At 32.8% G+C, this 17,339-nt stretch overlaps 1 protein-coding gene across 3 annotated transcripts in view; it reads left to right on the top strand.

The window, feature by feature from the left end:
- The window catches only part of LOC105331900 (sentrin-specific protease 5), a 36,326-nt gene that overhangs the window by 12,163 nt on the left and 6,824 nt on the right, over positions 1 to 17,339 (top strand). Inside the window, exons 1-4 of one of the 3 annotated variants that reach the window (XM_066083738.1) lie at positions 4,813 to 5,096; positions 13,110 to 14,277; positions 14,644 to 14,921; positions 17,194 to 17,311. The exons of the other annotated variants lie outside the window; for them this stretch is intronic. Of the exons in view, the coding sequence (XP_065939810.1) occupies positions 14,113 to 14,277; positions 14,644 to 14,921; positions 17,194 to 17,311 (561 nt within the window). The 5' untranslated portion in view covers positions 4,813 to 5,096; positions 13,110 to 14,112. Of the gene's footprint in view, positions 1 to 4,812; positions 5,097 to 13,109; positions 14,278 to 14,643; positions 14,922 to 17,193; positions 17,312 to 17,339 lie in introns of those variants that run through there. 3 annotated transcript variants of the gene reach the window in all.

Raw genomic sequence — 17,339 nt, 5'->3', positions numbered from 1 at the left:
ATATTAAATTTTTTTTGGCGTTTTAAGAAGGATTATTGTTATTTAGTTCATGGATGCTGTATGTAGATTGACTTTGGAATTTAAATCCTTTTAACTCAATCAAGATGTTTAACACACAATAAAACATGTTCCGGCACCTAATATTAGGGGTGTGTTCAACAGAGCGGGTACCCGCGAACCCCCGAAATTCCATACACCTGCAACAAAGTTTGGCAAGCGCTCAGGTATCAATAGCTATTAAAAAGAAGCACGCAGTTAAATACCGATTTTGTTTAGGATAAATTCTCACGTCATGAATGTTTATATGACTGAAGGAGTTTATGTGTCCTGATATTTTACAACTTTTCATGGTTAATGATTTTGTCTACTTTGTAAAAAGGGGATATAGAGGGGATAAGTACAAATAAAATGTACGTTCTAAACAGTGAATTTAGTCAGTTTTATTTTTGTTTTCCTCGCATGGTTTAACATAGAAATAAAAACAATAGCATTTATTTTACCAAATGCCTTGGTAAAGAAACATGTATTTTGCGTTAAAAAAAATTCCGTAAGTGAATGCATTAATATATTCATTCCTAAAGTGTCCAGCTGTAAAACCAAAACATCAATTACAATTTTTGCTATTTTTTCAGTTATTAGAAATGTGATTTATAGTGAAATTATTTTTTCAACGAATATTTCATCCATAGAAAAAAAAATAACCTATTCTCTCATTAAAGTTAAGTAAACTAAAAAATATTTGACACTTAACAAACTTTCTTTATAATACAATCGAATTCTTTGGTACAGACCCTGAAACGTACTACTACACCAAAAAAAGCGTGCGACTTTCGTGCAAGTAACGTTTCGTGTAAAGCGTTTAGCGTTTCGTGTGAATCGTGAAGCGTTTCGTGTAAACCGTTTAGCGTTTCGGGAAAAGCTTGCAGCGTTTCGGGCAAAGCGTGTGAATCGTTTCGAGCAAAGCGTGCGAGAACCGTGTTAAACGTTCATCAGATTTCTATGGTGGCATATCTCTGCCCCTTGCATGAAAGTTATTTTACAATCAAATATGTCGACATGCAAGATAATTATATTGACATGCAAGATAATTATGTCAACATGCAACATAGCTATGTTGACATGCAAAAAAAATTGCAATCAGATAAGAATTATACAAAATCTCAAAAAAAAAATCTCAAATATCGCCCAACTGTGACATCTAAGACGCTTTTTATGTCGACATGCAACTTATTTATGTTAACATGCAAGATAAATATGCTGACATTCAACTTATGTTGACAACATGCAACTTACTTATGTTGACATGCAAGATAAATATGTTGACATGTAACTTAGTTATGTTTACATGCGAAAAAAATATGTTGACATGCAACTTATAGGTTGCATGTCAACATAACTAAGTTGCATGTTGACAAAAATATGTTGCATGTCAACATATTTATCTTGCATGTTAACATAACTAAGTTGCATGTCGACATAAATAAGTTGCATGTTGACATAAATTAGTTGCATGTCAACATATTTATCTTGCATGTTAACATAAATACGTAGCATGTCGACATAAAATGGTAGCATCTAGCATCTTGGAAGTCAAAGGTGGGCGTTATTTGAGATTTTTTGAGATTTTGTATAATTCTTTTTTGATTGCAATTATCTTGCATATCAACATAGTTATGTTGCATGTTGACATAATTATCTTGCATGTCAACATATTTATCTTGCATGTCAACATATTTGATTGGAAAATAACTTGATCACAAGGGGCAGAGATATGCCACCATAGATTTCATTCGGAACTCTCTAACAATTTATTTTTTTTCAAAATGGCGCCCGCGTTAGCGGGTTACGTAAATTTTTCCCGCAATGATCGCTACCTTCATAACCCGCATGAATCATCAAAGAAAGCATTTTATTGTTTATATTAACATCTTTCTTTAGCTAATTAATAAACTAATTATGAAAAGTTAGTAAAATTCACTAAATTACTGTTAATGTACAACAGTACGTTAGCTGAAAGAAACAGCCAAATCGTCTCCTGTGAGACTTTAGGTCTGGCATCGTCATGATTATTTCGTGCAGTTTGGGATTTTACTAAGGTCGCTATAGGTTCAGACCAATCAATAAACAGGGCGTGTCAATTTCAGTCCTGTCACTTACAGCGGCTGTAGATTTCGACCAATCGATAAAAAGGGCGTGGCTGTTTCTACAGAGCTATGAATTAAATATAAGTTTCCGTAAAAAATAGAGGAAATTGTGCTTGGTAGATGTAAATATATTACTTTAAACTGTTTGTGATTGGCAAAATTCTTTGGTAGGTACATGTATTCTCATAAAAAAAAAAATCTAGAAGAAATGATATACTTATCTTTTTTACAAAATTGAATTAATTTTTAACAAACAAAAGAAAGGTATATGTATTAAAAAAAACCGACTAGTTACAGAGTACATGTATATATATAACGTTTTTATACGATGTTTCAGTACTGGTACAATATTAAAATTAGCTATACATAAAAAATATTAAATACAGTAGGCAAAACATGATTTCAATAGGAACAAACCTAAATCAACTTTTACTTACACGATCATGTCTTGATAAGCATTTTTTTAAGTTACATCGATAACTCTTACTGAGACCATTCGGCTGTGTACAACTAGCACTCAGAACCTCGGTCATCGGGTGAGACCTGCACCTGGCTGAACCTGTCAATCAAACTCTGTGTATTCGTTTTCATTGGATGGTCACGCGTCTCTTTTTTTATCAATAGCCATCAGAAATTTTATGACTTCAAGGTAATCAGAATTAGTATTTGATGAAGCACACAATTTAAATGATAGAGAATTTAACAATTATTTGAGCAAAATTAAATGTAAACCTAGAAAGAAAATATACTGTTCATTTCTATGAATTGTGGGAAGTATATTCTTTGGAATCCCGATTAAAGATATTTCTGCAAGTAATTATTTTAATTATTTAAACACTGTTAACGGAAAACAACAATCTTAGAAGTAATTAACAAACAGGGATTTGCCAACAATGTATACATGCAATTAATTATTATGGGAACCTATACGCATGGTACTTAATTCAAATAGATTCTGATAGAATCTGATACGCTGTACGCCGTTATACGGGGCGCCGGTTATCTATACGAATATTGATTCATAAACTTAAATTATTTTTTATTTCTTGTTCTTTTCAATACAAGTTAAATTACTTTTTTTTTTAATTCCGAAATAGTAATTACAACTTTCCTTTTTGTTTAATCGTTTGAATTTTTTCTTATGTATGGAACATATTTATTTACGCGAATGATACGACATAAGAAAAAAATAATCGGTTGTTTGTATAACATTTGTTTTTCTAACGTATACATGTGACTAATTTAATTTTTAATATTTTTTAACATTATCAATGTCAATAATGACAAGTTTATTTACTGTTAGTATTTTTACATCGTATTTTCTGAAACCAATAAAAATACTTATGTGAGAAGAAAAATCAAATCCCGCAGAATGCTGAAAAACCGATTTCAGTTTTTAATCATACGGATTTTATTTCTGGTATTGATTATAGAGTTAAGGTAACTTTTTCTGGATTTTTTATTATTTACGGCACTGATAAGAATCGTGAATATTTCTTTTCAGCAATAAATATATTTCGTAGTATTTCTTGTTAATTCTATGAATAAGTATTTTTTCCTGTGAATAATAGCATCAATTTAATTTAATTAATCAATATTATTTCGTGTTTTGTAAAAATTAATTCTTACTAACAAAGTCAGAGCAAAAATCCGAGAGGACCCGAAGGAAACGAAAAGCGATCTTATAAAAGCGTGTCCAAAGCGTGTGAAAAGCGAGCAAATCGTTTCGTGCGAGAATCGTTTCGTGTAAACCGTTCAGTTTTTCGTGTAAATCATTTAGCGTTTCGGGCAAAGCGGGCAGCGTTTCGTGTAAATCGTTCAGCTTTTCGTGTAAATCATTTAGCGTTTCGGGCAAAGCGGGCAGCGTTTCGTGTAAACCGTTCAGCGTTTCGTGTAAATCGTTTAGCGTTTCGGGCAAAGCGGGCAGCGTTTCGTGTAAATCGTTCAGCTTTTCGTATGAACCGTTTAGAGAGCGTGTAGCGAGCGTGTGGTGTAGTAGTACGTCTCAGGGTCTGTAGCTTATTTTCTTTTTGCTTTGTTTTATTACGGCATGTTCCTAGTTTATGAGCTCTATCAAGCACTAAAATAAAAATAACTTGTTAACTTTTAAATTACTGGATTTTATTTTATCAAAAATACTTCTAAGTTTGCACAATAAACTCCTAAATCATTCCACCGAGTCTAAAAAACTGTCAAGAATACCCCGTTTGTCAAAGTACCCACCTGAGTTTAAGAGGCAGGACAAATTTAAAGGACTTTGACCCCCTTATAACCCAGGATTCATCCCCAGTAATCCAATGCCCGCCGGACCTACGCGGATGCCAATCCTCAGATAGCCAACCTGTATATTTAGAAAGAGTTGCACCATAGTCTATGCATGTAGGTCAGGGACAACATAATGCTAGACCAGTGAATGCAGTTGACTCACCCAGGTCACTATGTCTCATTTGCTTAAATCCACAGTCTCAGCTAATAAGATAATAACCACCGTTATAATTGGCATTCCCCAGTCCCCTGCACCAGTATCTTAGGTTCTCTCCAACACTTGGGGGGGGGGGGGGATGGTAGTAGAGGTTTGCTGTAATATCATGAGCCCTGCCCGGTGTCGTATAATTAAGGTCCAACCCGTTAATTGGTCCGGCCGGACCTTAAATGTTAAATATAAGGTCCGCATTTCCCTTATAAGATAAGGTCCTAACTGCTTTTTAAATAAATAATCACAGCTATCTATACATAATTGTAGGAAATAATACAATGTTTATATGTAGTTGTTGAAAAAAAAAACGTCCAGAAGCTCCTTTTACCGCTTGTTTTCGTTTTGTAAGTGAAAGTAGAACTTCATGTAGCAAATTTTGACGTGCGTGCTGACGAAGAAGAATATATATTCGCTTTTTGCCGGATCATCAAATGATGTATACTTTGAAGATGTCTTGATTTATGCTTTAGGAAAAGGTAGGTTTTTCACGTATGTTTCATAAATACATTTAATTTTGTTTAATATAAAATTATGAAAAGGATAATGTTGGCCTATGTCTCATGCCATTTTAGCCTGTCCCGCAAGAGGGTGGGCAGGTTAACATAATCGGTAATTAAAAAACAATTCGCAGTTTTTGCATCAGGATTTCTTCACCTAACCTTTGTGATCTTTTGTTATTGAGTTATTAAAAAGAAGATAAATCAAGAACTGTTTGTACCTTGTGAACCTCACAATACCTCGCCAATTTTCAAATTTTTCCGGAATTTTCCCCGCTTTCCGTCATCGGCTCCAATACCGCAATGACGGCCTCCAATTAGTGTGGGAACATTTTAATTCCTATCAGTTGATTAATAAAAACAAGAAAAATCAAGAACTGTTTGTACCTTGTGTACCTCACAATAAATAAATTAGGACCAACCTAGGGGGTTACATGCTCGCTTTCGCCGGAATTTCCTTCGAAAGAGATGTTGATTCTGAGTTAATAAAACCCATAGGCAAAAAAAAATGATAATTATCAACTTCAAAAGGCATTTTCGCAGCCTCAGTTAACCCCTGTTGTGATAAACAATTTGCGACTGTCTTATCTATAGGGGCCAATATAAATATGGATGATGCAACCACATACTGTGCGTTGAAAATTACAACCGATGTTTATTTCTTTTAGTGTTTTTATTATAATTAGTTTGTACCTTGTGATTAGTTTATAACACTGCCAAATTAATGCTGAAATAAGTAAGTAAGTAAGTAAGTAAATAATTTATTATAGTGACATGTGTTATAACAATTACAAAATGTTATACAAAATAGGTAATGAAACACCCGGCCCATTGGGCCTATATGTCACTGCAAATACAATTATAACATAAATATACACATATTACGCATTGCGATTTTTATACAATAATGATTGTCTGTAAAGGTAAGATTCAATTAAATATTTAGAGGTTTGTCTAGGAAAATTTGACAGTAGAAAAAAAATACAGTCTAAATTTGACATTACCAGTGTTGGATTATATCCTATATTATTAAATAATTCCCTTCTAAAATCAGAATAGATTGTACAATTCAGCAAAAAATGACTCTCGTCTTCTATTTCATTTAATACACAAAAATTACATATTCTTTCATCGAGAGGTTCCCCCTTATATCGCCCCGTTTCAATTCTAATTGGGAGTATCCCACATCTGAATTGTGCCAAAATAGATCTTTGAGATTTTGAGATGTTCATTTCAAGGTAATTTTCAGTTTTAAAATTTGTTTTAATGCTTTTATACAATCGCAATTTTGGTAGTTGATTTATCTTTCGTAACCATTCATTTTCATAAGTAAGAAACAGCTTGTTTTCAAATTCATTAACATCACAGATTGATAAATTATCGTAAATATGTAACAGATTCATGGATTCAAATAGTGATTTAATACATGATGTCCATCTAGATAAACCAGTTTGATTAAAGTCCCACAGGAAAACACGCTTTGTTAGCCGATCGTCCTCCATTGTCAGCAATCGATTCCATAATCGCACGGCGTTAATACAGTGTCTATGATAACAGAGTTTCCATCCAAATTCCCCGTGTAGCGCTGGTGAAGGTGTAAATCTGTGAACGAGTAAGTAAAAACGTAGGGCTCGATTCTGTACCATTTCAATAGAATGATAATTCTGGAGGCCCCACACTTCACTACAGTAATCCAAAACTGGTGCTACACAATTTAAAAACAATTTTTCAAAAGTTGAAATTCCTATTTCTTTAAATGGACGAATTTTGGAAATCATGCCTCCGAGAGTGCGTCCACCAGCTTTTGATAAAGTATCGGCGTTGTTTTGGAAATTCATTTTTTCATGAAATATTACACGAAGGTATTTATAATCTGTATTATTCTGGAGAATATTGCTGTTAATTTGGAACTGAAAATCGCTTCGGGGTCCTTTTTTCCTAAAATGTATAATTCCTGATTTTTTCATATTTATATGAAGACGCCATTTTTCACACCAGTAAGACACAGTATCCAATATTTTTTGCAAATTTTCTTTTGAGTCGGATGAAATAGCAATATCATCAGCATACAATAAAATACCTAAATTGATTTCGCCCACCGTTATACCTTTCCTCAGTTCTTTAATTTCTTTTGCGAGATCGTTAATGAAAAGAGCAAAGAGGGTCGGTGATAAGTTGTCTCCTTGTCGTACCCCAGCTGAAGTAGAGAACCAGTCGGTACATAGCTCACTGACTCTTACACACGATACTGTGTTTCCATATATAGATTTTATTTAATTGTAAAAATCCCCGTCGATTCCATTATTTAAGAGGGAGAACTTTAAGAGGTCACGGTCCACTGTATCGAAAGCTTTTTGTAGATCGATGAAACAACGAATGTTTCTTTTCTATTCTGTATAATACTGTTAAGTGTTAAAACGTGGTCGGCACAAGAGCGTTCACGTCGAAATCCATTTTGCTCATCAACAAGCAGGTTGTTATCTTCTAAATATGATACCAATCTATGATTTAAAATAGAGCTGTACATTTTATAAATAGTTGATAATAGACTGATTCCTCGATAGTTAAGCGGTACTCTTGGGTCACTGTTAGAATCTTTTAAAATAGGACATATAATAGCTTGTCGCCACACAGAGGGAATTATATGGGACTCAAAACATAACATGAAGAGGCGATGAATAACTTCTATTACACAATCGTATTTGAGCACTTCATACGGGATTTCATCTACACCAGAGGATTTTCCCTTTTTAGATTTCATAATAACATTTTTCACTTCATCGAGTTCTATAGGTCTGTTAACTAAAGGTAAGGATTATGTTCTCTAAGGGGGTCCAGCATATTATTTTCCATGAAGTTTACCGATTCTTTGACACGTTGGAGAAAGGCGTCATTGCTGGCTACATCTGTGGAGGGATTATATAAGTTACAGAATTCCGATTTCCAAACGTTTTGCACATATGTGGGGTCACTAGATATAGACCCGTCATTGTCATCAGTATAACACTCTGTCGGTACTTTATTTTTCCTTTTTGGTCCAAGAGACCTCAGTTCTTCCCAAAACTTTTTGGGATTATTTGAAGAGAAATTATCAAGGTTTATAGCCAGATCTAAGTTGTATTTTCGACGAAAAAAACGCATCCGTTTGTCGAGTTCCTGTTTAGCCCTTTTGTATTCACTGAAAGATTTTTGTTTTAATACGCTATTTCCTTTTTTGTGTTTTAGGAATGTTTTCTCTTTTTCCCGCATGACTCGCCATAGCTCAGTGAGCTCATTGTTCCAGTAGGGTTTATGTGTACGGAATTTTTTCCACGACCTTTTTGACCAATCAAATTTCGGTATACTACACTCCATTGCTTTTGTTATAATGTTACATAACTGTGTGTAGGTTCTGTCAATGTTTTCTTGGGATTCACGGCATGTTTCAATGATCCGTATCATATTCAATAAGGTTCCTCTTACGTTTACAGAAGATATGAAAGAAGGAGGGATACATCGTAGTTTATATTTTTTAATAGGACGCGTGGATGATGTTACAGTGTTTTCACTCGGATGTGCATTTTCAAAATCACGTATCATAAAGTCAAATATGAGAAATCCATGATCGGGTATTCTACAGTTTTCGCCCTGCATACTTACTAGACCAGCATTTTCAACAATGTCACTACAAGAAATTATTTGAAAGTCTGAGCACTGATTGTAAACATCATGAGGAACACATATATAGTCAACCACGGAATGACCTCTTGTCGATTGAAATGTATAGTCATTTGATTTATTGCCAAATCTTCCATTGAAATAATGAAATAATGAAATGAAATAATCATAAAACAATATGTTAACAGTTATTTTCAAGGTCCTCTGCACAACGGTTGTAATTGGGTCAAAGGGTTGGACTAATACCTCCAAAATACACCAAAATACAAAGACTGATTTTATTTGTCATTAAGCTAACACAATTGCAAAACATTTCATATATAAAATGTATGAATACATCAAAAAATTTAAATTCAACAAATTGGATAATTAAAAAAAAAAATTATATTGTTGTTTTAGTTTTTATTGACTTGTTTCTTATCCAATCTAAATTATTAAAGACTTAAACTTTGTATTATATCATTATTAGCATTATGCTATTGTCAAGAAATGGAAGTCTCTCTAATTTGTCAAGCTTCTCCCTATTTTTCTGATAGATAGAAGTGAATCTCCCTAAAATTTTGCTCTAAGTTGGGCCCTAAATTGAATTTATAAGGAATCTGCAAGGTAAAAATAATTTTTTAAATTTAAAATGAGAAATATTGAGATTGACCTTTGTTTAATTGAAACGAATAGAAAAAATAACAAATCATAGCATTCTGAATCAAATTCGAACCAAATCAAATAAACTCTGAATTGTCCCAGCCTTATAATTATATAATACCAAACATTTAAAACTTTTTTGTTCATGTTGTTTTTAAACAGAAATTATTTTTTTATTAATTTTTTATTTAAAAATATTTGTGTCATAGTAATAAAAGCTAGATGCTCTCTACCAATCTTAATTTAGTATATTTATCTCACTAAATACAAATGCCATCTGCAATGCAGTGCAAGGTACATGCAGTACTAAGAGAATCATTTTATAAATTTCTAAAAAAAAAAAAAAAATAAATAAAAAAAAAATTCCTACCTACCTACCCTAATTTTTTTTTCAGATGTTACCGGAACCACACATATTTTTTTATTTGGCCTAATATTCCACCTTTAAGAATCATTTCACTGAGTTGTACAAGTAATTGTAAATCTTCATTTGTTGTCATAAGCCAGTATAATTTTTGGTCATTGTCCATGTATTGAAAATTTTTACAAGAGTCAATAGCTAAATTGTACAGAATATCTCTTAAATCATTATTATGATCACATGAGAATAAAAAAAAAAAATATCATCCACTGATTTGACATTACATCTAAATATAATTACAGTATCTATCTTGTCAAGGAATGCCTTGATATCGTCCTCTTTCAATATTTAAAGTCTATGAGCGGAAATGCGAAAACGAGTTAAACTTCTCCTCTGCTCAATTTTTAAGTAATCTTATGTAGTTCTCTTGGCCAAAATTTTTTATGCCATCAATGCTGTTAGTTAAAAATTGAATTGAGCATATCAGGAGGGGGTATTCTGTTCAAACAACTGTTGTTATTCACAATAAGCATTATACAAGAGTGGAGAGGATTGACTTTGATTCTTAAGTCTGTACCAAATAACTTAACATAGATCTTATGATATCAAAATGTAAGGGAAATCTTCCCAGTTCAGATAGAACAGCAAAGTTTGTTGCAGATTTATGCACACCAAGTATCGATTTGCAAAACTTAAGATACAATTTGTCACAAAGTGTGTTTGGATAAATTTTGTCCATTGCACAGCCAGAAATCTGAATTCATTTTGCGAATGGATTAAAATACCCCCAAATTTCCGCTCCGCAAAATGAAATAGGTTTAATAGTATGATCAAAAATGTGAATTGTGGTTTTGATGTCTGGATTCAGAGAAATAAAATCTGTATTGAGTTTGACTTTGTGATATGGTTAGAGCCAATGTTTATATTCTTTTTTATTAATCCAGTTCTAATTCCCCAATACCGGTAATTGATATTTGATTTTAAAAAGTCGACGTTTTCCAAATTTCACATTTTCAATCATTTTCATGTATTGTTAGAATGCATATCTTTAATTTAAGATTAGGCTTTCCTAATTAATTCAGCTCATTGAGTGCAGAGTGTACACTTGTGTAGGACTACCTTAAGGTCAGACCTTTTCATAAAATGGTCTATACAATTGGGTCCAATTTTCAAAAGATCAGTCAAATAAAACATTTCGGTACAACTATTGATATGCATTTCCTGCTTCAAAACTGTTCAGCCATTAATCAATATTTCAATAAGGCATACTTTTTCTTGTGTGTGATATCCCCTGAATCAAAAATTCAAAATGTTATTAAATTAGATGAAAATATTAATATTATCCAGTGTCTTTGTCTGATAACACTATGAATAGATTTTTTAACCAGTGTAAGTCAAATATTATACAAATGTGGAAATATAAAGTTCAAAATAACGGAATTTTAAGTATCATTATGATTATTAATGTTTTGCAAGTTTCTCGAAGTTAACAAGCTCATCAGAGAAAATTAAGTAATATAGTCCTATATGATCAATTTTCTAAGATAAAGAATTGCAAGATACTAGGGGAAAGTGAGGAAAATTTTGAAATGAGTAATTGCATCTGTCAAGAGATAAAAGACTATATTAAAGTTTTATCCACAGAAATGCTTGGCATGCTAAATGAGGGTAAATGTGTCACGATGTGTTTTAATATTTCATTCAAGCAAATGCAAAAAAAATCATTTGATACAGAAATTGTAAATGTATTTATGTATTTAGAAAAAGAAAATTCTAAAAAATACATCTCATATTGCTTAAATTAGTTAAAAGATATATTTTGGTCACCTGATCACTCCACCAAAATTTTAAAGAGGTATTGTTCCTTTTCCCTATATCCCCTACACCTGTGCTTGGATGGAAAGTACCTGTTACTATAAATAGTTTCAAGTACCGGTACATGTTGCAATATGATTTTTGAAACCTAAATACTGATTTTATAATGGTGTCTGTAACAATTTTTTTGTCATAAATTCAAGAAACACTGTGTATAAGGTCAGTTCATATTCTGAACCGTATTGGGTGTGCCCATACTCAGTCTGAATTAAACAAGTAATTAGGAGAAAAAAATCAGAAGATTAGATACATGTAATTTATACTATCTATTCTTTCCATGCTTCAATTAAGTGAAAACAAAAATATTTATTATTTGGTGGTAACGATCCAGCGACCACATAATCAAAAGGACCTCTCATTACCACTAGACAACAATTTCAAAGGATGTCTTTTTGATATACATGAATGTGGCAATATTCATGATTGTATTAGAAAAGTCACTAATGGCAATATTTGTTTAAGTTCCTGTACAAAGACCACGTTAAACCAAAACTAATTCAATGTTAATGTGTACTACAGTACCTGTAGAACATAATTTTAATAAGATTTCTTTGGTTAAGAGTGGTTCAAATTGTCAAAGTTCAACTTTTTAAGGGCTCTGCTCTGCAGGTGCCCTAGAGTGATCAGTCGGTCCATCTGTCTGTCTTTCCGTCCGTCCGTACACACACATTCTTTTCTCATTGTTTTGTGACTTGCAAAGACCGATCCTTTCATTTTTGAACGAAAATGAATGAGAATGGATTGAATTATGTAAATGAATTGGATAAAGGCCAGATGGTGATGCAGTTTCAAAAGTTGAATATTGAAAAGCTAAAGCATGAGATGTGAAATATATATATATACCCCATATATATATATATATATATATATATATATATATATATATATATATATATATATATATATATATATATATTTGATGGGCTTAAAATCTGAACACTGGTGATAGTTGTATCCAAATTTAGTCATTTTTTAGGCAAAATATTGCATAAAGGGTACCATATTGTATGGATAACTCTTCCAGCAGTTTTTAAGATAGGATGTTGATGTTTTGCAGATCGATTGTACCTACATCAGAGTTGTGCATATAGCTAGGAATTTGATTTTTGATAAGATATGAAAAAAATACCAGCTGTTTAACTTCGTCATTTTTGGGGGGAAAAATTGCATATAGAGTACCCCATTTCTCTGGATATGTAAATTTCATCAATTCAGGATTGACAAATGGATTGTGGAGACTGTTCAAACAAAAGAAAACCTGGTTTGCTGTCCCATTGACAGCTTTTCTCTTGTTTTAAATATATAATCATTTGTCTTTTCAAAATCCTGGTTGTGGGGGATTTGACAGACCTTGTACACTCTCTTCCTTTCATCAACATATACAAGGCAATGCACTGTAATTATAATACCATATACGTATTGTACTGGTACTTATTGATTTTTTTTATAATGTACAGATCACTACAGAAGTTAGTCCAGGATGCTGACTCTTGGGATCTGCAACTCGATCCAGCCCTATTTGGGATTCTCCAGACCATTTCCCGCACGACAAAGTATTCACCTTTCCAGATAGCATATGTAAGGTCTCCTACACTTCCGGCAGAGATGAAACTCAAAGAAATGGAAACACCGAAAGAAGCAACAGAAGACATTGTTGAAAACTTGATGAAGTACAGGAAAACTTTACACGACATAGTTGAGGAAAACATCAAGGATGCCCAGACGAAAATGAAAGAAGATCATGGAAGAAAAGTTGCTGCCAAGAATTCGTTTGCACCTAGGGACATTGTGTATACGAGGAATTGCCAGAAATTGCAAAGGAAACAGTCAAAGCTGAAAGAACTGAATTGGATTGGGCCATACACCATTTCTGATGTTTCATCCAAAGGAGTTGCTACTCTTATGGACAGATCCGGAACAGTGTTAAAGTTGAAGTGCAGCGTTGGAAACCTCAAGTTAAAGAGGAGAAGACCAAGGCATTTGATGGATCGAGTGAAAAAGCCATCACCAGTGATGACAGTTTCCACAGAGGAAACCCAGGAAAATGAACATCAGAGTGATAGTGAGTGTCTTTTAAGATGGTGCAACATGAAGTTTAGCCAAATGAAGACGAGGCTTCTACGAGATCATCATCACCAGTTTTGTCAGATAGGACCCTGCAGGGAGTCGGAGGAAGACTGAAAGAATTCTTTGATGCAGGACATTTGGCAGCAATCCAAACTTCGGTGACATCCAAGGCACTACCAAAAATCACCTTTTCATTGCAAATCCCTGAGTGTCATGCCAACCCAAGACTGTCACTCACTGCTGATACACATGACGAGAATGAAGACTTTTACGACCATGTCTTCAAGATTCTTCTGGCGGAAGTGAAGACTGAAGATATTCACACCAATTTGTGTTCAGCAATGTTGGCAACGGCAGTTGTGGTGTCCTCGTATACTTCAAGGATGCTGCATCATGAAACCATGGAGACAATCAATGAAGTTCCGAATCATCTGGAAAAAGGTGTCCCTAACACCATTCCCCAAGTTGCCTGCATCGAAGAAATTGGTTATTGGCTCCAATTCCATTACAGGAAAAGATCTCCATTGCCTCGATGGTCAGAATTGGCTGGATGATTCGGTATGTCAACAAGTCAACAACAAGTTGGAACATGATAAATAACAATTTATTCATATTTATTTAAATTTTTTCAGTGTCTGTATGATAACACTACAAATCTATTTGTAATTATAGCCAAATACATTTCAGCAATGACTATTTGAATATTTAAATTGCACAATTTCTTAAAATTATATATAGATAGTTAATATGGAAGCATTCTTTGAATATTATAAGATGATAAAATAAGGTTTGGTGCGATCTTTCAAAAAGCAATAAGGGCTTTAATGTGTTTGATCACCTCATAGTACTCAAAGAATAATTCCTTATTTCTTAAACATGTGTTGACCTTTGTGCCTTAAATGAATGATTTTTTAATGGTTTCAGATCATACATGCTTATCTTGGCCTCCTGCAGAGAGAGAGGACACTACTACAGAAAAATGAAGACTTCATTCTCCCTTGCTTTCTAATGGAGAAATGGACCAGGAGGGACTACCTTTCCTGGTTATACCCAAAGGTGAAGTTTTCCTCCTATGCCTTTATCCTGATGGCCATTTGCAGCAACCACCACTGGATTCTCTTGGTCGCCAGTATGTCAAAGAAAACAGTTTTGGTGTTGGATCCCCTAGGACACCAACATCCGGACATCGAACACAAGTGGAGGTAAAATATGCTACTTTGTAATGATAGAGGCATGCATGGTCTCACTATGAAAAGAAAACTTTTAGATTTTTACTTTTATTGTTTATATGATTCTTCAATAAGGTATTTCCAATGCTCTAAAATACGAATATGAAAATCTGTAAAATTAAGCAGAGATTCTTTGTTATGTTTACAAAGCTTGTTCTATGGATTTATTCACAATCTGGTAATGTATCCTGGTTAAAATTGTCTCAACATGATAACTTCTATTTGCTAGTTGGTTTTGAACTTAAACATTTTCTATTCTTTGTCGCACCTAATTTGTATACTTATAGTTTTTTTTATCAGCACTCAAAATGTAATAAAAAGTCATCAAAACGACCCGAACTTTGTTTACAAAAAAGTTTATTGTAAGATCTTGGTCTTGCTTAAGGAGGCTGGATGGTCAAGTAATAACCATCAGATCTACCTAAAATTTGAAGGAAAAGCTTGTTAAGATGTAAAGTATTATTTAGCAAAGTAAATGTTTAAAAATGTCTTTTAAATTAGCATAGTTCCTTATATTTTTATACAGAGCTCTGCTTCTCAAGAAGTCTAAAATGGCCAACGAGCCCTCTTTAAAACTCTGTGACTAACACCCAGATATTGTTTTTTTTTATGTAAATCATTTAGGGAAGCAAGATAACATTTGTAAATATGATAATATCTTTCTAAACTGTTTATGAAAGGAAAAAAGATAAAGGAAAATAGGAAAATATAAATTATAATTTGAACTAACATGTATTTATAGACTCTTGGCTCACTTATTTTACTCAGTGAATTACATTTTTGGATAAGTATTGAAAACACTTTATGATAATGACAACTCATTATACCCCCGCAAACGAAGTTTAGGGGGGTATATTGGTTTCACCCTGTCCGTCTGTCCGTCCGTTCGCCTGTCTGTAGACGCAACTTTGTCCCCCCTATAGAATTTTTTATTACTGCATGGACCAGTTTGAAAATTTGTACATATGTTGAACACCATCTGAAGATGTGCACCTGCAATTTTTTTTAAGATCAGACAAGATTTAAAGATGTTATGACAGTTTTCATTTTCCTTATTCTATATATATATTGTACACTAATGTTGAAAAGTAAGGGAGGTAATCCTTACAGATTTTATTAATTAATTAATAGTATTAAAACACTCTAAAATATATTTATATACATACATCCAGATGGTGTTTTTTTGTCTTTATGTCTTAATTAATAGAAAAAATTATTTTTTATAAGTATTCTATCAACTGACAATGCAAAGTTTTTATTTGTCAATAATAAATTCTTAGGATCTAATAAGAACATCATAGACCAGTGTAGCTGAATTCATTTGTCCCAAGGGAGCCATTATCTGAGCCATGGTTCAGATGGAGCCAGTGTTTAGTCGAAATTGATAATCTGTAAAGTGGGTGATGGTTTTGGGGCTATTTTAAAACTGTTTCATATAAACCAAAAGTTTCTATCATAAGGAAATAAATAATATCATTATTAATAAAGAAGTTAAACTATTTTGAAATGTTTAAATTTATTAGTCAAGAAAATTGATGAAGTGACCCTATTGGGCATTAATTTAAATGAAATTCAAAATTACTGATATGATTGTAGTGTTTTGGCAATTTTAAAATTGTTTGTAATTTTAAATTTTCTTTTTTACATATTTTTACATAGTATGGTTATAATGGTAATGTTTTGGGAGTTTATTAAATTTAACAAGCTCATCAAAGAAAATCATAGTCCTATAGGATCAGTTTTCTGATATGGAGTTCCATTGTGTCATAGGAGAAAGTGAGGAAAATTTGAAACAACTAATTACATTTGTCAAGACTCTTATTAGAAAGATATTCAAAGTTTTATCAACAAAAGAGCATTGCTTGGCTACCGGTATTTCCATTTATTGCAAAGGGAGGGGTTATTGTCATTTTGTTGGTTTTTCATTAAATCAATTGAATTTTAAAAAAATATATCATCAGATACATACATTTGTAAATGTATTACTGTTAAAGATATGTATTTACAGTGAAATTCTGACAATTTTGATTTTAATTTTTCTTTGTTAACTAATTTTTTTTTTTTTTACAATTCTAGAATTTTTTTTTTGTATGTGTTCCAAGCCTTTATTATTCAATTCAATTATTTGTCCCATTTGAAATTAGCCTTGCGGGGGTATTAGTCCCATTAGGACAGTTCTAGTTTTATCAAACAAAGGATGTGGTAATCTCTTGTAGTTATTTATTTTCCTTTTTTATTTGTAAAGGAAGTACATGTACACGAGGGAAAGATACATTCCGGAAGGGTTGGAAAAATGGAGCAGTGACCATCAAGCTGTAAGTCGTCAAAGAGAAGGCAACAGTTGTGGTGTCTTTGTTCTTATGGTAAGTTATATTAAGCATAAACTTAGAT

This window comes from Magallana gigas, chromosome 1 (assembly GCF_963853765.1).
Source record: "Magallana gigas chromosome 1, xbMagGiga1.1, whole genome shotgun sequence".
Lineage (NCBI taxonomy): Eukaryota > Metazoa > Mollusca > Bivalvia > Ostreida > Ostreidae > Magallana > Magallana gigas.
The sequence above is the reverse complement of the archived record's forward strand: the minus strand, read 5'-3'. Positions and strand labels throughout refer to the sequence as shown.